We start from the raw sequence: 23,717 nt of genomic DNA on the forward strand, positions 1-23,717 counted from the left end.
TTGAATTACCAAACTAAAGACTTCAGATTATCTACGTATATTTCCTTTAAAATGCAGAGTTTAAAGTTACTTGTTTGTGTAATTCAGTAGCTTTCCCCTGAACTCCAATAAGGACAGGAGAACTACCCAGTATTACATCGTTAGAAATTGCAGTAGGTATATAAATGGGGTTTAGATGTTCAGGCCGCGTTTCACTACTGCTCTAAAATAGCACACCATGAATTGGGCAAACGGCACACTTTATTAATGCTATTCAATATTAAGAGTAATGTAGCATATGTCAGATGTAGAAATCTGAAACAAGGGGACCAGGACCAAACCTTAGATAAGTAAAGCACCAAAAAGATAATTCGTTTCAGTTTTCATAGGACTAGAAGCCATCCTGATTCAGAACCAAGTTGATTTGAACAGTGTTAGAGTAAAGGATGCTATTCTTAAAAGAACACTACTCAGAATGTGGAGGTCATCCCACTTTTGTTTTTTTTCCCCCCCTCTCATCTCACATTAAAGGCTTAAACACGACAATTTTTAAACCTATAGATGGCCTTAAAAGAAGATACAGAAAAAAATTCTGACTGTACCATTTGTGGGAATGAACACCACGCATGCAGTTACATCGCTTAAACTCAATACATTCTTTAAAGCTTCAGTACCAGTGAGTGCAGGAAAAGCGTGAACTCAGCTGGACTAGCTGACACCAAAGTCTTTGCACAAAATAATAACGTTTTCACAGAGTTTAGCAGACTGCATTAAAACCTAGATGGAAACTCAAACCTTTAATGTCACTGGTTAACTTCTTGAGAATTATGAAACAGTCTTCCCTAAGATTTCAACCCCAAGATCCGCCTTCCTCTACTAACAGCCCCTAACAGTAGAAAGACCCATAGCGAGTCCTGTGAGTGTGCTTAAGTTTATAATGAGCTCTTTGCCCTGTTTTTATAATGTGTATTCATTCTTCTAACAATTACTTGGAAATTCTGAAACAATGTCAGGTTTTAAGTTATACAGCTAATCTATTACCTCATTCACAAAGCACACATTGGACAGAAACAGAAATGAAGCACCAAAGAAAGAGGGAAAAAAAAACCTCAAAAAGAAGCAGTCTGGCAATTAAGGGACACCAGAAAACCATACGATGGGAACTGGGATAGAGAGCTGTGAGCTGGGTATCAAGTTTTTTCTCTCAAGGCAACTCACCTCCATGTTCAAGAAAAACACGGACACATCTCTCTTTCCCTCTTGCAGCAGAGAAATGAAGCAGTGTCCAGCCATTGGCATCTCGACCATTTGGAGAATAACCTTGCTCCAGCATTTTGCGCACGGTGTGAACATCGCCAGCAGCAACAGCAGCCTGAATCTGCAATTCTTCCTGTAGCTCAGGGTTTCTCCGACAGTGATGGTGTAACATCCTAGCTGAGTCTGGCTTTTACAGAAGCGTCATGAGGTCACACTGGTCACCTTGAATCAATATAAAGCATGAATTAATTAGGACCACGATCAGGAAAGAGATCTAGAAAAATAATCAGTACTAGTAAAAGCAATGCTAAGATGCACTCCCTATATGCAGAGCAAAGTCGTCTGATACATAGGATAAGATAAAGCACTATCTCTCACTATTGCTAGCAAAAGCTTGGTATATGATTCCCATCACTAAGCAGTAACTGAAGAGGACACTTGCATATAATAAATAGTAAATATTTTCTTCAGAAGTGACAGTTAAAGTACCTGAATGAGGAAGAGAATGAGGAATCTCGAGAATCCAATATTCATTCCAGATCACAATATGGTTAATAACGCTGACTCAAGAGATACTGTTGAATACATTCTCTAAACTGTTGCATGAAACAGTACTGTACTGCTAGAGCAACTGAACTACGACTTCCTCCCCTGCCTAGAAATAAATAACCTCTAAGAATAATTGAAAAAGTATGTTCAGATTACTAATAGAATGTCTTCTTGTGACCTGCTGCACAGGAATCCTAGCAGTATCAGTGTTCAAACCGACAACTTTAACCTCCTTTCTCCTTGCACTTTATTACTTTTTTTTTTTTCTTTAAATTAGAATCTTCTGCCCATAATTTGGCTTTTGGACTTCTTTATAAGAACATAAATGCTGTAAAGGATCTTCATATACTGAAGATTTGACAAAGATGGTACTACACGAGACATGAAAATGCAAATCAGAAAAATTCAATTTATAATTACCTTGATAAAGTATATCAGAATGCTGGGCTGAAAGGGTCTCTAAAACAGCCATTGCAAAAGAGCCTAGATACCAGCATATATTGGGAAAGAAGTAAGTATAATATTCTGTGCTCTGTTTGAAAAGCACTCATCTGCAGTTCTACTTGCTACCCAGCTAGGGACAAGAAAAAAAATGCAGGTATTTAAGAATTCTTTCACAGTACAAAGTCTGTGAAGTGTTTGCATTTTCACATGCACTGTGTATCATATCCCATTAACAGCTACCACTAGAATGGAAAATAATAGAAGAAAGAATAAAAGCAGGGAAATGAAGAAAGGGAATGCTGAGTAATAGAAGTCACAGCAATTACCCAGAAACAACTGCAGTGGGTATTAACAGTGAATTCAAAGATTTTTAAAGGGGTGAAAAGAGAGAGAATTTACACTGCTATAAAGTTAAGAGTAAAGTATAATGAGAAATTCTGAAGATGAAAATGAATTTTTAAGAAATGTTAAAATTTACAGCAACCCTGTTTTATCAGGATAGCAAACCACATCATCACCTAAACCTTCATTTACGCAAATATCATAAGGATTTCACATCCTCATGATTCATAGGTCATTCAAAAGACATTGCAATCAACTCCTCATATCCCACTAGGCGCTTGTTCTCCTGTGATCCAGATATGCACACAGACAATAGAAAAGTGAAAACATCAATCACTGCCATCCTTTTGGATGAAGGCTTCGAGGGCTATTCACTCTACTTATAACCTGCTTGTGCCCATTGCAAAAAAATTATTATCTGCTGCTTGCAGAGAAACTAATAACAAACAGGTAGCTACAATCACCATAATCTCAGCTTTTGCTGTGTAAGTATGTACAGCCAATGCCTGCCACTGACATTTATTGATGCTTCAAGATAGCCCGTATGCCAACAGTCACTAATTCAGCATAGGGCATTAGAAGACAACTTCTTAGCTCAACTCACGCCTTAGGTACAGATTTGGTTTTGTTTTATAGAACGAACTCCATTACCTGGCTCTGGAAGGAAAGGTGATTTACAAACTGGCACCTGCTAACTCTAAAGTTCAGCTTTTGCATCATATTAAAAAAAACAAAACAAAACAAGACAAAACAAACACAATCAAACCTGACTAATGTGATGACAATGGAAGTATTTCTATTGCCTGTAATACGTTTTTGCTAAGCTCTGTTCTGAACTCCAATTAGCACTTCAAAATACTCTCACATGTAAGGCAGTGAGGTTGACTTCATGAACAGCACTGTTAGTAGTGCAATGTAGAATGAAATTCCAACCATTAAGCAAGGTCTTTCTTTGGATTTACAAGTGAAAGCTGACAGTAGAACTTGACCAATAAAAGATGTGAGTTGGGGGAAAATCCTTCAAAACAAAAGAAAAGCAATGATAAAAAATAAAAATCAGAGCACGCCCTTCCAGCCCTACTTTCTGAATATGTAAAAATAAATACATTTGAAAACTTCTTTCAAACTGAGAATAAGTGATGGAAAGGAAACATAAACAAACATTCTCCCACATTTTTTTAATAGGCCCTTCTGGTAAAGGAGTAGTACTTGTAAGATCTCCTACTATCCTGAAAACGAAAGTCAAACCAGTTGTTCAAAATGCTACAGAGAGAAAGGGAGACCACACAAACAAGAAGAAATGGATTTTTCATTTAAGGGCCAGCAGCATACCCTAAAACGTACCTACAAAGACAGTTGGTTAATAGAAAGCAAAGCTCTTCATATCACACTTTTCAGCTGGTGGGTACATTTGTAATGCAGCATTATAAAAAGTTGGCACTGGCCCCATATGCTGCATGTGACTAGCAGAGCTTATTCAAATCAGCTAGTACTAAAGTATGTAAGTACTAAAACATACAAAGCAGAAGACAAAGTCAAGCATAAGCAGCTCCTTTTATCACTTGTGTAGTTTCTGTGAGTATCTCCTCTTCTATCTCACCCCTATGGCAAGCAATAAAATTCAAATTACAAGAATATTTAACCGCAACACTGAAGGTTTCAAGATAGCTCTAGACACATGCCAGCTTGGGAAATATGCTCACATCTACTCCACAGATCATTCAGACATCCCATTTACAAATCCACACTTACTGAGTCAATCTTTGGGGAAGGGAAGGGAGTCTACTGGAAGCCTTTCTCCAGTAGGCACTTCATATTTAATGTTTTGCAAATATAGCCAATGCCAATTAGAACACAGGATGCAATTAGATTGCTGCATATTGGCTTCTTACGTGCTAGTAAAAAACTAAGATGGAAAAGTATGTTAAATACATACCTATACATTGTTAGTATTTGTATACTGCCATGACAAAAAGTGACAGTAACAAGAACTTAAGTGATCCTGCAAGTACAAAAGCATGAACTCAACATGTCCCTGAATTACCTTATATGAGGTTGTCAGTCTTTGATGGATGTTCCATTCTTCATTTTCTTCACTATTCATAATCTTGTGTGTCCATGCGTGTCAAACAGCCTGCTACCCCTTAAAAAGAACGATATTTCTTGTTAGGTGCAAACAGTAAGAGTCAGAGGTCTACCTGTTTTTATCCTGTACCACTACTAGAGTGCTACATTTTAATGTAGTTATGTCAAAAAAGGCCACAAATATGTGGTTTTTCTTCCATTATCAGAGAGTCCTTCAGATGCTGGGGTGAGAAGTTTGCTTCTGCCAGGTGAAAGAAAAGCTACAGAGAATAATCTGTGGAAAACAAGAGAAACCAGGTAGCTGCAGAGTAAACCTTGAAGGAATCACCTAACCTCTTCTCTGACAGTTTCACATATCTGTTCCTGTTATGGAACAAGGATGCAAAGGTTACTGTATGTATTTCTGCCCAACTGCTCAATGTTTTCCTGAGGGAGCCACATGCCAGAAAAAAAACTTAGGGATCCACTTGGCTTTTCCCAAATGTTGGCTCTTTATCTTCACCTCATCTGTGTTCCTCTGTCTCAAGAACATAACCTGAGAAGGTAGAGCACTGCCTTTTCCCATTTACCATCCGATGGTCCTCCAGCACCACTAGGTAAGCCTTCTCTCCCCAACAAGACCAACTCAAGCTAACATACACTGTGTTTTAGGCAAGTGAACACACACACCTTTCCAACACAAGCAATACCTTTTGTTCAAAAATCACCACCTCTTTCTTTACACCTAAACCCTTTTCTTTCAGTATCTAACTTCACTGAACTCCAGTACCCATTCCTATCCAGCTCCCAGCCTCTCTTATCCTCTCTCCTGGCAGATAACAGCACCAGTCCCAACAGCTGACCTCTGCTCAAAGCAATGCCATGAGCCTTTCCTGGCCAATATTATTTCATTAATTCTCTGTACACTTCTGTCCAGCTGGCATTTCATCCACTTAGTCTGAAAGAACCCTTGAGAGAGGACCCTTCCCATTCTTACACACTGCAATAACGCAACAAATAATAAAAGCATTAATTACTTCATTGTATGGCAGATCACACAGACTGGGAGCTGTTTCTGTTGCATCTGAACAATTTTAAGAACTGAACCTTCAGCTTAAAATTTGTCACTTCGCGCAACATATGATTGTGCTTTGCTGACGATAGCTCAGAAAAAGAGGATGGAAAAAAAGCTCTCTTCATCCCTCGTATGCACGTTTTCGAAGAGCTTTGCTTCCCAAGATGAAACACACAAGGTCTGCAGATATGCTCACAGCCCTGCACAAAACTGCACTGCCGTGACCTAATTTGATCACATTTCCAGCCTTGTTTTTGCATAGTTGATCAGTTGTTAGTTCACCTTCTCTTTTTTTTTTCCTTCTTCTTTTAAATTTTTGCATGATTTCCACTTAAAAACCCACACATTTTTTATTAGCTGATGCAAATTAGAATTGCACTGACTTCACAGACTACAGACAAGGTAACAGATTGCTCCACTAAAAAAGTAACAAGCATTTTTCCCCCCAAAGGAAAATTAGCTGCATATGGCAAGAGTAAGATCTGTAACTTTAATAAAAAGAAGTTATATTTAGTGAAAGTAAAGCTCACTTACTCAACCTGACAAAGTTTGCTTAAAACACTAATAATTGTAGCAAAGTAGCACACTGAAAACAAAAGAAACATCTTCCTAATTGATTGATAAAGTACCATGTTGTTCAAGACACCTTAGACTTTTCTACATCATACATCATTTCATTAAAGTCACTGCATATATCATGCAGAAAACAAATTCCAGCATGTGTATGCACTTGCTTATAATGCATTATTTTGTCCATTCAGATGGACAACAGGACTGAGCCCCGAGCCCTAAGGTCACACAGCCAACAGGAAGAAGACAATACTTCTTGGTGTCAACCTAACTGTATAAAGCAGGAAAAGCATATCATGACACGACTTAATGTCTAGCATGGAGTTAACCATCAAAGAGCATAGTTGTCTCTAAAGTATTCTAATACATTTAAACCAAAGAAATAACATAGAAGAAAGTCCTGTGGATTAAGGGTAATCAGCATTCATGATTCTCACAACCCACTTTTTCCCCATCCCTTTCAGAACTCAAACATGCTGAATGTGTTCTCATTCAAATGGCACTTTGAAAATGGACAGTATGTGTTTGACAAAGAGCTTCAATGCAACTATCATCCTCCTGTGTCACTTAGGTTCCTATTTTAGAAGCTCTATGGACAGAGAAAGAACAACAACCATGTTATTGTGTTCTTATATTCCAACCAATATTTGCAAAAAAAAAAAAAAAAAAGCAAAAAAAAGCATGAAATGCCAATATTTCACAGGGCCTTACAGCTGTGGGGGCCTGGAACCAAATGATCTTTGAGCTCCCTTCCAACCCAAGCTATTCTACGAATATATCTTATGTTATCTGCTCTATGCTATATCCTGGATGCCAAGCGAGGCATCCAAGTCACTAAGTCACCAAGCTGCTAATGCATACTCCTGGCACCAAAAGCAGTGAGTCCATGATGCACGAATCCTCCTAAACGTCACAAAAGAACAACTTCAAAGGAAAGAAGCTGCACTCATCATGAGTGGTCATTAGAAGTTCTACATTCCTTATGAGCGCACCTGTAATGCCATCTTCTAGTTTAGACATATTTAAAGTAACAGAGCTAACCTAAAAGTGTTCCATCAGCTTCAGGTGTGTGAAGTACCAATCATGCTGCCATTATCAACTAACGAGCAGCTGCTGTGCTGTTACATTCTGCAGGTGACCAAAACTGAAGCTTAGAGGTATCATTTTACCAGCTGTTACCCGTGTAATGGTGAGATGTGAGGTCTGACTTTTGGGCCTGATGGAGAGCTAGGGAAATTGCCCAGCACAAGTAACTGCAGGTCTGCAAACAGGACAGCAACAGATAAGACATCATCTTCAGTACCCACTGTTAACACATCAGCTCAAACCATCCTCAAAATCCTCATTTGTACACTGGTAACCTTATCCACAAGTGGGACCTTGTGAAGAAAACGCCATAGATCTAATAAGCTCCGTGTTAGTGCTGAAGGAAGGCCTTACAGATCTTTTGCAGGAGAGAACGTTGCATCAGTTCATACAGATGCAATGCTCCTTCCCCAGCCTGCACAGAGCACCTGCAGGGAGCCTGCAGCACACTTTGAGATCAAGCATAAAAGGCAGCCCCATTGCTGACTTACCGTTAGCAAGCTTCAAACAGTACAAATATAGTAAAAACTTAGCCTTACAAGTAAGCAGTAATTCAGAGCAAGTGTTAAGGTGTAACATTTACCCATTTTAATATTACTTGCTATTACTAAAGTATCCAAACACCAACTTTCCACTGAATGACAGAAGCAGGAAAAAAACCCACAAACTAGTTTAAGCCTCACTACAGCAATTGTTTCAGTCCTACTACTCATGATACAACTGATGAGCAAAAAGAGCGCTGCTTATGGAGCTCATTTTATTTAACAGTCTCTGCAAAATGTGTATTTGCTCTGTATTTTTTTTAATAAGGCCTAGAAGAACCAAACTGGACAGAACTAATTGGATGACTTCAGCAGATAAAGCAATGGTGTTTCACTACAATAATGCCATGCTACAAGCAAATGCTGGAACAGAAAACAGCCTCTCACTCCACACATTTCCTCTAAGGGTTTAGAATTCACAATTAGGAAAAACAAAAACAGTGAGTATGTAACCTGAAGCTAAAAATAAGAAAAGCACTGGATATGCAACAATCTAAGGGGGTAGCTCTACTTGCAACGTGCTGCGTTCCTTCCCGAAAGGAAGGCTACAGCACATCATTTGTCTCTGTTTCTTGTCTTGATCACATGCACATTGCTGGCAGAAGCTCATGCCCCAGTGCCTGTGAACCCAGTTCCAGCCTCTGCATCTGGATCAAACTTTGTTGCATTGGCATCTCACATCAGGAAGGAGCCTAGCAACTCACAAACACATTTCTCAAAAGACCTCATGGCTTAGGAGCACCAAGATGTTGTGCTCTTTGAGTAGCTACATTGATGCAAGCTCTGATGTCAGATGTGACTGAGGGGTTACAACGAGGTTGTTACAACAAACCAACATTGTATGATACAGGTGCACCATGGTTGCACTGAAAAGTCAGCATTAACGCACTTGTCTTATCTAACAGCACAGAAGTCACTCCTGCAATCACAGTGGGCCTGTCTACGTGTTCCAGCATCATTTCTGTGGTATGCTATCAAAACAGCACAGACTATTTCTTCACTCTGCTTTTAAAGTATATACCTCAGAATTTCTTGTCCCTTGTGTTACAGGGGAATTTTCCACTTCATCTTTACAGCACAACAGTGAAAACAACATTTCCACCATATGCTGAAGATACATCAGAATAAAGGTCCACCCTTGACCACAGCAACAGGTACTGCTTTTTCCACTGCAACTAACACTAGAAGCGATTCATTTCTGACAACAAAAACCATTCTGGTGCAGTCAGTGATATCTCTGAAAACAAGACAAAGACCAGTAGGACCCATATTGAGGATACGTTTGCCACATAACACAAACTCATCTACATTTGAAATGGATTACAATAGAATCAGCGCAGACTTCGCATTAGAACAGGCATGAGTGCCATTATACACATATAACAGTGGGATGCAGAATAACGCTGACTGACATTAACCACCCCCCATTCTCTTTCCTTCCAAAGCTCATCTCTTTACCTCCCAGCAACATATAACAGGAATTCTCCCTACGAGCTGCTCTTGCTCTGAAACCACACCATCCTCCTCTCACAGCAGGACTCAGTTTCTGATGACTCCTTTCATTTTTCTCCCTTAAGCATCCAACAGCATTATCTTCTTCTGTCATCTCAACCCACAAAGTACTTGTAAACAAACACCATCCAATTAAATCCACTGGAATTTTTGCAGCTCGGTTATAATACAAAAACCCTGACCCACACAGAAGTTTGGTGCGACTAAAACCAACAAAACCTAATCACTGTGACCCACTGCAGCACCAACTGCAGAACCAGAGCAGGAACAAGTCATGTCAGTGGGAGGAAAGGCTGAAGGGACCCTCACCATTGCCCTGAGTGAGGTCATGTTAAATGACACTCCCCATCCCATAGAGGTGTCCAAGGCCAGGGTGGATGGGGCCCTGGGCAGCACAAGATGGAGGGGGGCGACCAACCCACAGCAGGGTGTGGGGCTACACAATCTTCAAGGTCCTTTCCAATCCAACCCTGTTATGATTCTATGACATACCTGAGCTGAAGAGACACCAACACACGTTAAGGAGTAATCTGTGATCAGAATCACGTTTACAGATCAGATTCAGATGACAAACCGTAACAAGGAGGAAAGGGCCCTCCAAGTGGGCTTCAGAGCTTCCAAAACCAATGCTCAGAAGCACGCAGGTTCTGAGAGAACAAAGAGACCCAACAATGCCCATGGAATCCAACACACTGAGGACCACAGACCCAGGCAAACCATGCAGCAGGGATAATTCTATGTAGGTTATCACCTTGTTGGGCTCTTGTGGGTGTTGCTTTCTCTCTTCTGTCTCATTCCATTCTTTGAAGTCCCGATTTTAAGGCAGCTTAAACCTGAAAAAAATACACAAAAGTAGAAGTGAGCCATGATCCAACAGAAGGTAACAGCAGAACAGCCAATACTAAAGGAACAGCAGCCCGAAGCAGGAAAAGCCCTCACGGACAACCAGGAAGGGATAGTTCACCTCAGAGAGGGGCTCAGTACGAAGCTCTGAGGCCGAGCCCGTCCGCCCTGTCAGCGCAGCCCCGGGGCTGAGGTGAGCGCCGAGGAAGGGACAGGAAGTCCCCGCCGAGCAGAGCTGTGGGAAATCCGGGGCCGTCCCCGCTCCGCCGCTCCGACCTCGAGAGGCACCACTGCGGGCTGAGGGCCGCGCTCCGCCGTGGGGTCACCGGCGTTCCCCTCAGCCTCACCGCCCCAGGAGTGCATAGAGCGGCCCGGGGCAGCCCCGGGGGCGGGCAGGCGGGGCGGGGCCGGCCGGCTCCATAGGGACAGGCGGCGAGAGGGCAGCTCCGTGGAGCGAAGGGACTGAGGGGAAGGCAGCGGAGGCCACGGGGTCGCGGCACCGGGAGGAAAGCGGGGGGCGGCCGGGGAGTACCGCGGCCGTTACCTGCGCGCCGGCGGGCTCCGCGCTGCGGCCGCCCCCCGCGCTGCGCTGCGCTGACTGCCGGCGGCGGGGCCGGGCCGGGCCGGCCGCGGGAAGGGGCCGCGCCGTGCGGGGACACTTTGCACCCAGCCGCCCCCCGCGGCTCGCTGCGGGGTCAGCGGGCAGGGACTGACCTCCTCCGCAGCCAATCAAAGGCCTCCGCGCTGGGCCCGCCCCCAGCCTCTCGCCGCCGGAGCTTCCGATTGGTCAGTAGGCTGACGGCAGCTCCGCCCGCAGCTCGTGGCTCCACCTTTGCCGTAAAGTGAAGCGGGAGGGCTTTGCGACAGCGGCGGGGGGAGCTTGCGGCGGATCCGGAGATCGAACGGAGGAGAATTGGGCCTTCCCGCGCCCTGTCTCCCGGGGGCGGGTGAGTCGCGGCGGTCGCCTAGCAACAGTCGCCTAGCAACGGGGCGGGACGGCGCGGGGTGACTAAGCGGGCCGCGGGCTTCCAAGGGGGGGGGGGGGGGGGGACGCGAAGGGGCGGGGCTTGGGGGGCTCAGGGGGAGGGCGGGAAGCGCTGGAGGGGCGCTGAGGGAGCTCTGAGGGGGGCTGCGCTCGGGGCTGCTGTGGGTGGGTACGGGCCGAAGGTGCTGCAGAAGAGCAGAAGCATTGGGTTAGACCGAGAGCTGAAGCGGTTATTTACGGCCTCTGAAGGGAAATGACGTTGTGTTAGAGGGGGCAGGAGCTGGTTTAACGAGAGGTGAGCCTACGCAGTCACTGCAGGTACACAGCTGGGGTTTGAGGCCCTTAAAGCTGACGGGCTCAGATGCCGTTTCAGGTCCGTTATTTCTCTTCTCATCGCGTTTCAATCTCTCATTTCCGTGTTTGCAATTCCACGTGACTTTATGTCTTTTAAGGCCTAATTCAAATGATGGCGAAAATAATATACAGGAAAATGTGTTTGCTTGGTTTTTTTTATCATTCTGTACAGTTGCTCTCTTTGATTCATCTCAATACAAGGGCTTCAGAACTGTTTCCTATTGCTTATGCAGGAGTCTGACACGTGGGGCCTTATCTTAATTGGCTTTTCGATGTTGTTACAAATAACACAAGCAGGAGCTGGGGTTGGCATTTCATTTGTGCAGATGCAGGCACTTTTCTTTCCTCTTTGAGCTTTCTACTGTGCCTTCTTACTATGGCTGAGCCCAACCGAGTCTGTCTGACATCTTCCCCCTCTCTGAAGTTAAACCTCTTCACAATAAGCCCCTCACGTATCTCTTTTAATGACTCCCCCTCATGACATGCTGTTCTGTGTGAGCAAGGCGTGCCTTACCTGTCCTCTTTGCAAAGTGCTCCTCAAATCAATGCTATAATACAAATGCGTGATGGTGGGATCAGGGAAAGCACAACCAATAGCACGTGGTGAAGGTCGACATTTCATAACGTGTCCTGGAGGAGATCGAAACCTCTCGTGCTCTTACAGCCCTGCTGTGTTGTATGAATTTGTGCATGACAGCTCAGGTTGGTTTTGAACATAGGAGCAAACGCGTTGAGATAATTTTACGTTATTAGATGTTCATGTAGGAAGAAATAAAACTCATAGATGGAAACAGTAGCTACATAAAATATTCCAAATGATTTGTGAAGAAATTTTATGAGGTTTCAGGCCATCAACTTCCACCTCAAGTAGAATCACAAATAGATTCTTCAGATGAAGAGGGAATTTTAAGTATCAGATCTAATCTCTAACACGTGGAATGTGGGAAAGGGTTCTTAGGTCTGCTATGGATCAGGTGAGGTACATTTTGAAGTTGCCAGATCAGTCATTACTGTCCAAAATACCCCAGCAGAGGGAACTGTAGATTATTCCCTAGAGGGAAGTGCTTATTCTCTAATTTTAGGTTCTCTTTAATCTACATCGAGGGAAATACCACTCAGTTGTGGCAATAGGCAGCAGCCTGGGTAGCAGTTCTTGGTCTACCCCCATTACTCCATGGCTTTGGGAGGCCGTTCTGTCAATGCATACTTCATTTATAAGTACAAAACACATTATAAAAATGAAAGTATAATTCTCAATGCTTGATAGTTTTAAAAATGTGAGATTATAAGCTTGGTAAACCCTGGTAGCCTCAAAGTTTGTTAGTATTCTCCTAGAAAGCAATAATTTTAAATGTCTTTGGTGTGATGATAACTGGAATTATGATTAGAAACAGAAATGGAATAGCTAGTCTTTATTAAGAGACTGAACTGTTTTCTTCCCTTGTTAAGAGATGGGAAACTTAATGTTTAACCAACAGCCAGCTAGAGACATACCTTGGCTATGCCAGATTTAAAGAGAGGGAGATCCCAAAAGCATACAAGAAAATTCCCATAAAGAAAATAAATCCCACTCCTAAATTCACAGTAGATAAAAGGTAATGAGTTTCTTTTAATAAAAGGGTATTGGTTAGATAATATGTTAAAGCTGTATAGTGTAGTACCACTGATGAAAAAGAAACCCTTGTGATCATGAGTAAATCTGTTCTCTGGAGAGATCTGACACCCGTTTATCTATTTGCATAATGACTAGAAATTCTGGGGTGCTTAGCTGCTCACACTTTAAGAAAAGGTTGGAATTATTAATAGGTTTTCTTGTAAAGCTACACTGAATGATCCAGCAATTGAAAGAAACATTCCATTGGTTTTGTGATAAAGCTTTTCTTTCCAATCTTTTTCTGAATATTTAAATGCTTTTAAGGGTCTTTTACACCTCAAGTAAATTTTTATTTTGAACTTTCCAGCCATTGGACCCTTGAGACCAAGCTTAAAGGCATAGTTAACCCTTTGTATTATATGGAAAAACGTTTGGATTACAAGATTACATGCTCAGAGTAATAGGTTTGCATGTCCAGAGGTAAATGAATTCCTTGGTTCTCCTTGCTAAATTAGGTTCTCTCCTGCATATTCACACTATTCACCTTCAGTCTATGTACAACAAAATATAAGACTTACCTTTTTTATTTGTTTGTTTTAACTAGAATGAGATTTCCTATTCACCCTGAGTAGAGAAATAAACACCGCCAGTTCAGATGAAAATTCCCACTTGAAACATCACGCTTGTTCATAAAGCAATCCCTCCCAAAGGAAATGAAGATTTAACAGTATAAAGGTAGAGAAAACTTTGATTGTAGTTCTTCTATCTTTCAGAAGCAGACCCTGGAAATGGTCATCTTTATTTTTGTTAATTCCTGCAAATCAGTGTTTTCAGTAGTATTGTATTGGAACAGTGAATTTCTTCACTACTTTATAACTCTTATACTTTATGAACAATGCACTGGGACAGTTTCTTGCAACTGTAAGTTTATCATTCTTGTTTAACTACAGAATAATTGCATTTTTAAGTTTAATAATGGTAGTAAAAGTCTAAAGGTATGTGGTGTTCTTTCATATCTTTATGGTTATCTATTAAGTTCAGTAATAATATAATCTTTTTTTCCTAGGTAACTTAGAAGAGGAGTGCCTATTAGCTTGTCTCTTCCTCTTACTGGATAAAAATAACTTCAAAGCTGATTTGCAGTGATCAGAAATAATTGGTGAAGACCTGCAGCGTTCTGTGATATATTGAATGATTGAATGTTCTCACAATGAATATATCACTGCTACAGCAGATGTATAAGGATGTACTGGCAGGCACTCCATTACCAAAGGAAAGCTACTATTACACCTCTTCTCTTAATCTATGTGTTGGGCAGTCACGGGAAAAAGATGAATTGTGTGATCTGCCATCTACTGATGGCAGTATTAGGAGTCACCAAAGCACTGTTGCCCCTACAACAGATGATGTATCACATAATTTAGCAACCATGAACTTCTCATTTTGTCCACGAGAAGTGATACTGCTTCAATTAACTTTGATCAAAATGCTGGTTGCTAAAGTGGAGTCCCAGGAAACTGAGTTCAGTACAAGACAGAAGTACTGTGAAGTCCTTCTCCTTCTTCTGAAGGAAGCAAAAGCTGACTCAAAATTGGTAAGGTTCTGTAACCTTTGGAAAGATTTTTGCAAGAGAGATACGGAAAGGATACTACTTAGGTACTGTTTCTTTTTATGTATTTGCAGGTTTGTCTTCTCAGTAGTCACGATCAACTGTTATCTCACATAGCTTCAAGAAGTTTAGCATCTCTTGTATATTTCCAGCTAAAAGAAGAAGTAAGTATCTCACAAATTCTCACAGCTTGAAGAGTGACTTAGCAAATATGTACCTACCAGTTTTTCCAATTGACTTTATAGCCAACTTCTTATAGCCCATACATGGCACAAAAGTGGCACTACCTGATGACTCCATCATCTAAGATTACATCCTTTCATAATTAAGCTTACAGAGAAATACCAATACTGTTCCTTTCCTACACCTGTTGCCTACATGTCTCTGCTACTCCTTCAGAAAACTAAAGCTGCGTTCTAGTAATGCTTACCATATAGACCACCAGCCTCCTCAAAATGCCAGTTTTCAAAGTGCGTTTAGTATCAGGAACAGTAGGAAGGTTGTTCTAGTAATTGAACAGATTAGTACAATAGCAAAGGCATTACAACAAAGGTGTAATGACAGAAGAACCAGTACAACAGAAAGATACTATAAAGGAAGAGAATAAAATTGCTTACCTGCACCAAAAAATTCTAGGTCTGTAGGGAAAAGCTTCACCAGAAAGGAACCTCCAGAAAGAGATCCTTCCCCACATGCAGTCAGCACTTAAATGGGGTCTAAGAGAGTTGCAGCCAGGCTCCATCTGGGAACACAGGTGAAGGCAATTGAGCAGGCTGACTTTGGGGACTTTGGGGAAGGTTTTCTTTCTGGAAATTCCTTCCTGGTGGAGTCTTTCCCTGCAAACCTGGAATCTTCTGGTTCAGGTAAGTAATCTTAAATCATAAAAGTGTTTCTTTTTTGTGACATCTTTCTGTCATGGTGACCTTTCTGTTATTGTACCTCAGGTGGAATTCTTTTTCCCATCATATTGCTCTGTCTGGTTGCTACAGATCTGTCTACAGTGTTACCTGTTTTGGGGTGGATTGCGTAGCATTAACAGGTTTCACTTCCCTTTCTGGAAAACACAGCACTTCTTATTGCATGCATGTATGACTTCAGGTGTGTAAGTATAGGTCTACATGCTTAAAAAACACTAGATGGATGTATTGTATCTACCTTTGATTTTTAAATCCTTTAGGTTTGTCAGTGTCATCAAAATATGGCTGGTTATGAATCTCAAACTAATTATCATTGTATTGCTGTTTAATTTATTTAGTGGCTGTAACTATTTTTATTTTTTGAACTTATTTAATTAGAATGCAGTGAATGTCACCTGGATCACCTTCACTTTAAGAAGTCTTCTGGAGTTCCCTGTACATACCCAAGTAGCAGAATGTCTGTGGACTCTTACAGCCATTATCAAGGATGTAGTGAAAGATAAAATGTTACCCAAACCAGGTACTGTAGTAATCGAGTTGTTTTATGGTAGTGTCAGTATGTTGGTGTCCGCTAGGGGGAGGGATGTTACTGGTAATCTTTAGAGTGGCTTGTCTGCACAACACTTACTTTCTTCATTGTTGTAGGGAGAGTTAAAGTGCAATTGAAAGCGTGTGTTTGATGTGCTCTAAAACTGGAAATAGTCGCAATCACCAGTTTTCTGCTAATCTGGTGATTTAGCTGATTGTGGCATACTGGAACTCCAACTCTGTAACCTTCTTGTTGTTGTAGGTATTTTGAAGTTGTTGGCTCCTCTTGATGCTGCGCTTGAAGGATTTTACAATTCTATTCTGCAATATCATTTTGATAGTCAGCTCTATAGTTCACCTTATTCTGAAGCTGCAAACAACCTGGTCAGTTTCACAGACCTGCTTGAAGCACTCCTGGCTTCTAGAACTCAATTAGAGGTACCACTTAGATGTCAGAGAGTTTTGTTTTTAAAAGTGTCTTATGTCCTGAACCTCATTAACTCATCAACTCACTATTTCATCAAGAAGAAGTTCATCATGCTTCTTAAAAAATATGTCCTTTATAAGCCTCAAGAAGATGCTGTAAGTGGGTCTCAGTTCTTACAAAACCCATATTTAAAAGAGGATATGCTTGCACTAAGTAATGCTGTCCTGCAAGTTGTGAATTTGACTTGGCTTAATGCAATCCCACTTGGTGAAAAGGCCTCGTACTTTGGAAGCAGCGAAGCTCTTTCTGGAGATAATACTCAAGGTGGTTCTGACCAAACTGTTCTCAGAGCCCTGAGTCTGGCTGTGCTCAAAACACTGGAGTTCAAGTGTCAGAACGCCGATACAGAGGCTGAAATCAAAGGTAACATTTTCTTTTTGTTTTTATTGTAAAGCTTTTAAATTTGTAGTCACGGCTCATTAAGATTGGAACCACTGAATTTGTGGTTGTAGGAAGGTGGAATAAAAAGCCCCACCCAGAAAGCTTGTTATTGCCATCACTGTGCTCTGCCTAAATTAGCTTTTTCTGTATGTTTTTCCTGATCTTAGCCTTGGAATAAGGAGGGCTTGTGACAGCTGCACTTGAGATAGAAAACCTTTAATATTAAGAATATATTTTAATTGTTGAAGTAGTTCAGCCAGCTTGAGAACACCGGGCTTTTCTCCAGCTGGAAAAAAAAGAGAGTTCATAGCACAAACTTCTATTCCATTTGGGTGGAGAATGAAAAGAAAGGACAGGTAATAGTTTTCTGGTTTGTAATGTGGAGGTAGACCTTTCAAGTACTACTTAACATGGTTGAAGGTACTGGCATTTCTGCCAGACAAATAATACTATGGGACAGAAAAAATGGTGGGGAAGAGGTAAATATTATAATGAGGCTGTAAAGTAAGAGACGGGGAAATTATGGGAGCTGACAGAGTGTAGTGGTGGTTTTCTTCACTCTAACTTAGAAATATAGCCCTTTGAAATTAGTAGGTGCTAGGCATTCTTCTCATTCTTGCTCAGCTTGAGTATGTTTCATCCACTGAAGAGGTGAATTCGATTAGCAGAAGAGCAAATCGGTCTCCGGTGTTTGGTCATTGCCACAAGGCAGACAGTGGGGTGGCAGAGGAATGTGGTGCAGTTCACATTCTTGACAGGAGAGGATGCCATGCTGTTTCTCACTGGTATCCTGTTTACCTCTCAGAGACACGAGTGTCTTCTGATACTAAACCATGTGAACTTGGATGTGAAAATTGTATGATCAAAGCAGAATGTTGCCCTGGATTACAGGACATGGTGAAAAAGGAAAAATTCTTCTGAAATAGTGTTTCTAGTCAAATGCAACCAAGAATGGATATGTTCCTTCACTCAGTTGAATGTTGACGTGACAAAATGTGACAATTACTTCATTTTTTCATATGGGGATGTATTTTTACTGCACTTTTATGGTGTACTGAGACACTCGAAGAGTTCTAGATGTAAATGTTATTTTAGCTTTTATATGTCTACATTCTGGAGCAAAGTCCATTTTTAATTCATCTGTACAGGACAGCTGGAGAATTTTACAAGAGAACTACTGACACTTTTTCAGTATTGTGGAAGATGTCATTTGTGATGCCAGTAGCACTGTTAGGATTTTTAAGTGTTTGCAGGGAAGGTTTTTACTTAAAATCCATTTCCTGTAGAAGCTCTGAGATTGTCTAAGAATGAATTAATAGAATAAAAGTAGGCTATACCTATTTTAGATGTCTCTGTGAAAAATTGTCTCAAAATAAATCTACAAAAATGAGTGCTACAAAAATGCTACAAAAATGAGTTGTTTAATTAAATTCAAACACCACAGGTGTCATGAGGAATTTCGAGTTGAAAGGAGTGGTGCTTCTATTGGAGTGTTATTAAATGAAGTGGTTAAAACGAGCTCCAAAATGCTTTAATGGACTAACTTCCCTTCTGGGAAGCTCATTGATCTTATCTTTTTCACTAATACGAATTACGGTGGCTTAACTTTAATTCACTCCAATTTTGGGAGTAATTTTCAGATAGCTTTGATTTATAGGGGAGAATTTCATTCTGAATAGTAACTATTAATAACGAAGATAATTAGCTGTTCTTTTTTTTTTTTTTTTTTTTTTCTCCTGAGAGGAGAAGCAACTCTTAAGGTCAAATAATAAGGCAAACCACATAATGATGGCTTTGTTAGTAAAATTGATCCCATGCTGCAGGAAATCTTTCAAAAGCAGTAATTGCTGTTTATATAAATGATGCAACCGTGCCCTTCCAGCTATGGTGTACTAAAAGCAGTGTAAAATTCCCACTGAATGCCTTTGGTGTAAAGATGCGTCAGGTTTTTTTTTCTTTTTGATTTTCAAAATATTCAATTTAAAGGAACTTTAAATTGAACTTATGTAAATTCAACTTAAAGGAAAAGAGTCTGTTTCAGTCATAAGAATAGTTATTTTTATGGGTAAGCTACTATACTAAACTGGCATAAATTTTGAGGTGATTTTCCCACTGAGGAGTTGTGTTCAGAAGGAGGGGGAGATGAGGATTTTCAGGTAAAGCACTGTTGGCATTAGTTTAGAGAGTTAGTGCAAGTAGTGCAAAATCCTTGCTGGAAGTGCCATCTCATGAATGTACCTTTATTCAGGCCTATATGCACTTGAAAACTTGAATCATCCATGATGAGTATATTTTGTAAAGAACTGTTTGGTTTAAGGCTATCATGCAAGCTTCTTACTCTGTTGTGGAGATGGCAGTTTGGTCCCATTAGCTGTGAATCAGTGCAGCGGATTTTTGTACAGTGGTATTTTTCACACTGGGATTTTTAGTTTCAGCACTGCTAAAACATCAGAATTGCATTATGGAATGTAAATACTCGATTTACATCATTACATCTGTGGCATTGACCTGATTATAATTCACCTTTCTTTAGCTTGCTGTATACCAATAGAGCTACCTAAATGGGGAGCCAAAGAAAAAATACTAACCACAGCTGTACAGGTATAGCAGCATTTCTATAGGTTTTGTGATACATTCACATCTGCAAATTTAGGCATAAGAGTTTCTGGGTCCCCTAGAAGGACACTGATAGACATATCAGGTAACTGTGTTCTTAGGTTTAATTTGTGGGGAGAAGGAGGGAAAAGAGGAGGAGCCTAGTATATAATAAGTAAATCAATTTTCCACTGGTTAACTTAGTTGATAATGTTGACATCTAAACGTTGGTGTTTTTATAGATAAAAAGAATTTACGGTTAGATAACTGCTTGTGGCTTTCTGATTTTCTTTTTCGATTTCTTTAGTACCAAGGAGGCAGAAGTATCTATAAAATTTGATGCTGTGTTAAATCAGTTGAGCTTAGGAATGATTAATTAATATGTGCAGTGTTTTGCATTGTTAATTTTTAAAAATGTCAATATTGCTTAGTAACAAAAAGATGTTGTTACTTTTTTTTTCCCTTTCCCTTTTATTTCCTGTTTCCAGAAGGCTTTCAGAGTTCCATGTCCCATCTGCTGACGTTCTGGAGGAATAACAGAAGTGATTCCCTGCACACTCACCCAGTTGCACATCATTGCGAATGGCTCTCCTTGGTTTTTATAGAGCAAGATGATGACATGTGGGAAGCTGCAAAAGCTTTATTACTCATTTATTTAAAAATGGATAGGTTGGTATGTGTTTTATTTGACAGAACTATGAATAATAATTTAATGGGATTATGTGACATACATAACACTTCCATTGATTACTTTCATATGAAGGATGAATGTTTTTTAGTAATAAGCTCTGGATTATGTGGTAATGGATGTTGTAAGAGCTGTTAACTTTTCTGATAATTTGGTTTAGTGTTTTTTGCATTGAAATGAAGGACTCATGCAACAAATTCCTATTAAATACCACAGCATATCCTGTAATTGAGAATAATTGACTTCTTAATCTAAATAGTGGTTAACTACAGATAAAAGGCAAGGCTGTTCTCTTTCAACACGTGAAGAACACAATCTTGTAATCAAGTTTCAAGAATTTAGGGACCTCTGGTAAAGCAGTGCTCTCACATTTGGACCCCTGTAAATTCTAGTTATTTGGTAAATACTGTCACTACTACCATCAGAAATGTTTTTTTTGTGAATTTGCCCTGGATGTTCACTTCTTCATTGTTTGTTAACATACAAGATATTATAAGAACTTAGAAAATATTTTTTCCAGCTTCAAGTGTGAACACCTTGCAAGAAGTATCTTAGATACACAAAATGATTTTTAGGCACTTATATGTAAGGTTACCTTTTTCCTATGTGGTGGACATTCAAGTTTATAAAAGTAATAGAGAAGTATTATAGAGAGCTGTTAACATACTAAGTATTGTTTCTTCTAGAATTAAGGACATGTGGTTTAAGAAAACCTGCTTTAAGTGCTTTGGCTTCCCAAGCTGTCTGATCTACCCCCTGCCTGAGTTCATTCTCTAATATGAAAACTACATTTTTTTTTTTTTCCTGATGTTTAGTTCTTGGCATTCTGATTCTGGGATATTGGATTTCAAAATACTGTATATTGTAAAACAGATTTCAAACCCATTTTGCATAGAAAGCTCATCAAACAAAGCAAGTTATTTTACTGGGAATCTAGTAGGTGCTTTTTTTCTTTGCTAATTTTTTTGGCCAGAATTTTATTTATTTAAAATATTTTCCTGGAAATCTTTCACTGTGAAACATGTAGGGTCTAGCAAGCGTGCATTTATTATCTGTTACAGAACATCAAAAAAGGTCAAGAATAAAATTTGCTGGAAATGTCTGTTCTTAATTGTAAGCTTCCACTGAATTTAATCCATTTCACAACCTACTTTTCAGGTTACGGTGTGATGCTGCAGACAATTTAAGCTGGGAAGAGGAGGAGAACTGGAAGCTCCATACACATGCAAGTGGCTATAATCCCCACTGCATACTTTTATTTTTTCTAGAAAAAATTGCCTTTGATTCCACAGTACTCCTAGATTTTTTGATTTCATCAGAAACTTGCTTTCTGGAGTACTTGGTAAGGTACTTAAAACTTCTTAGAGAAGACTGGCATCAGTTTGTAAATATCTGTAACCATTTTGATAGCCAGCATGGTACTTCTCAACCAATTTCTTCTATCAAGCCTGCACATCAAGAAAAGCAAAGCTGCGTGGTCGGTGTGAGCTTGCAAAATGCTTGTTGTGAACCTGAACCACAGACTTTGATACCTTTGGCTTCTTCTCAAAAGTACTTAGTGTTTACAACAGAGCAAGATGATAATGAGGTTGCAGAGTCTAACCAGTCTAACTCATTGCTATGCAATGATAATACATCTCTGCTGGGTTCTCTTCAAAGCCTTGTTAATTATGACAGCTCAGAAGATTCTGAACTAGAATCAGTTGGAAAAGAGTGCTTGGTAAACATAAAGCAGATGCCTTTACATAAGGAGCGTGAGACAATGATAAGGGAAACTGTTTGCAGCTACACAGATGATAAACAGAAGACACTCAAGTCTGAAGCGTTGCCTCTGAAACAAAAGGGATCTAATACCTCATCCAGTTTGGCATGCGTAGTGTCTTCAGATAACATCATTCCCCTAAGAACAATGCTTTATAAATCAACAAAGTGTTTGGAAGAACTGCAAAAAGCAATTTCCAGGTTGCAGAGAAGAAATCTTTTCCCTTATAATCCATCTGCACTGTTGAGACTACTGAATCACATTGAGAAGATTAGTAAGAACATGAATTCACAATAAATCAAAGAAGTATTCTAGTCATTTCTAACTGCACTAGAGATGAATGACTTCTGAGGCTCATGGCCTTCTGCACCTGTCAGTGTATTAAAACTGAAATCGGATAAACATGGTTTTGGTTGACACTGTAAGAAGTCTGCAGTTGTGCTCAGTGACATGATCTGTTACCTCAGGGTCTCAGGCTTATTAGTGGTATGTATGTCATGTACTCTGTCAGTAGTAATTGCTAGTAATGCAAAAATTGCTAATAAATAACTTGTCGGAAAGAATATCAACAACATACAGTATTTAAAGTCTTGTCAGTTATACTTAACATCATTCTAATGTAGTGATTTAGTAGTGATTGCCAGACCGATGGTAATTTATGGACTATAAGCAGTGAAGAGGTTGAGTGAAATAAAGTACTATAGTTGGGGATAGTTTTAATGTTCATACTGTGTGTATTGAATCTGTGCTCTGCTCCAAGTAGACATGTAGGGGTGCTACCAATATCCCGTTAATCCATGCTATCTGTTTTCCTTGGTTGAAGTGCTTACCTGGTGATTATGAGGTACTATTTGATCTAATTAGTGGTGTTATCACCTCACTGAAAATTGAATTTAGTTTTTCTTAATATTTCATGCTGTGTTCCTTTAATTATAAAGGAAAGTTATGCATGGTACTAATGTATATTTTACCTATTTACAGAACTTGTTGTTGGAACATTATATTTAAAATCAAGAGAAATGAAATTCAGACATAAATTCTTACTTCCTTTACACGTGTAAGTATCAAATATATATCTATATATACTAAGTAGAGGATTATAAATTTAAACATCTGCAGTGAGGTGGATGTTGAATGTAATCTTAAATAGTTGCATTTCTTATTATATCTAGTTTGAATAACCTGAAAAGTAAGTGTCTAAGACTCTGCTGGGGAAAGTTAGTTCAGAACAGCATCCAAACAGGAAGCCTCCTCATGTTGTTTAACTTCGCGTGCAGCTTGTAATGATCTCACGAGGGTTAGGCAATGGGAAAATACCAATGACAGTGAGTACTGTGGAATCCCACACCTCATCGCCTCTGAAAGAAGCACTTTTCCTCTTGGTATTTTCTCTGGAAGGGAAGTGCTCTGTTCTATTTGAGCACCAGGTAAGTTGTCTCTTTCCCTTTGCAGTAACTGTTTAGTGGAAAATAGAATAGATTTAATAAAACAAGCCATTTGTGAAATGGGCAACTCTGGCCACCAAATTGCTATGGTCATCTTGTAGATTAGTCT

At 40.0% G+C, this 23,717-nt stretch overlaps 3 protein-coding genes across 4 annotated transcripts in view; 2 read left to right on the forward strand and 1 right to left on the reverse strand.

The window, feature by feature from the left end:
• Nucleotides 1–10,930, reverse strand: part of ASB7 (ankyrin repeat and SOCS box containing 7) — a 29,957-nt gene extending 19,027 nt beyond the window's left edge. The window contains exons 1-4 of one of the 2 annotated variants that reach the window (XM_072345432.1): nucleotides 10,808–10,930; nucleotides 10,172–10,253; nucleotides 4,616–4,714; nucleotides 1,198–1,458 (exon numbers count right to left, since the gene is read on the reverse strand). In XM_072345432.1, the coding sequence (XP_072201533.1) occupies nucleotides 1,198–1,408 (211 nt within the window). In that variant the 5' untranslated portion in view covers nucleotides 1,409–1,458; nucleotides 4,616–4,714; nucleotides 10,172–10,253; nucleotides 10,808–10,930. Of the gene's footprint in view, nucleotides 1–1,197; nucleotides 1,459–4,615; nucleotides 4,715–10,171; nucleotides 10,254–10,384; nucleotides 10,513–10,807 lie in introns of those variants that run through there. The other variant, XM_072345433.1, reaches the window with a different exon arrangement.
• A 493-nt stretch (nucleotides 10,931–11,423) lies between these two features.
• LINS1 (lines homolog 1) lies at nucleotides 11,424–22,478 on the forward strand. Its single transcript, XM_072345401.1, has 8 exons — nucleotides 11,424–11,621; nucleotides 13,801–13,931; nucleotides 14,263–14,790; nucleotides 14,880–14,969; nucleotides 16,101–16,242; nucleotides 16,513–17,100; nucleotides 20,202–20,382; nucleotides 21,560–22,478. Exons 3-8 carry the CDS (start codon nucleotides 14,407–14,409, stop codon nucleotides 22,458–22,460), a joined length of 2,286 nt encoding a protein of 761 aa, XP_072201502.1. The 5' UTR covers nucleotides 11,424–11,621; nucleotides 13,801–13,931; nucleotides 14,263–14,406; the 3' UTR covers nucleotides 22,461–22,478.
• Nucleotides 22,479–22,544: 66 nt separating this feature from the next.
• Nucleotides 22,545–23,717, forward strand: part of CERS3 (ceramide synthase 3) — a 41,326-nt gene continuing 40,153 nt past the window's right edge. Inside the window, exons 1-2 of the mRNA XM_072345402.1 lie at nucleotides 22,545–22,649; nucleotides 23,145–23,220. The gene's annotated coding sequence lies outside the window, so the exon portion shown is untranslated. The remainder of the gene's footprint in view (nucleotides 22,650–23,144; nucleotides 23,221–23,717) is intronic.

The sequence above is a fragment of the Excalfactoria chinensis genome, chromosome 10, assembly GCF_039878825.1.
Source record: "Excalfactoria chinensis isolate bCotChi1 chromosome 10, bCotChi1.hap2, whole genome shotgun sequence".
NCBI lineage: Eukaryota > Metazoa > Chordata > Aves > Galliformes > Phasianidae > Excalfactoria > Excalfactoria chinensis.

Bases quoted from the DNA above. Each gene is read 5' to 3' on its own strand.
- LINS1 (XM_072345401.1), top strand. From the start codon at position 14,407: ATGAATATATCACTGCTACAGCAGATGTATAAGGATGTACTGGCAGGC. The intron at 14,970-16,100 runs GTAAGTATCTCA...TTATTTAATTAG, and splicing joins ATTTCCAGCTAAAAGAAGAA to AATGCAGTGAATGTCACCTG. The intron at 20,383-21,559 runs GTTGGTATGTGT...CCTACTTTTCAG, and splicing joins ATTTATTTAAAAATGGATAG to GTTACGGTGTGATGCTGCAG.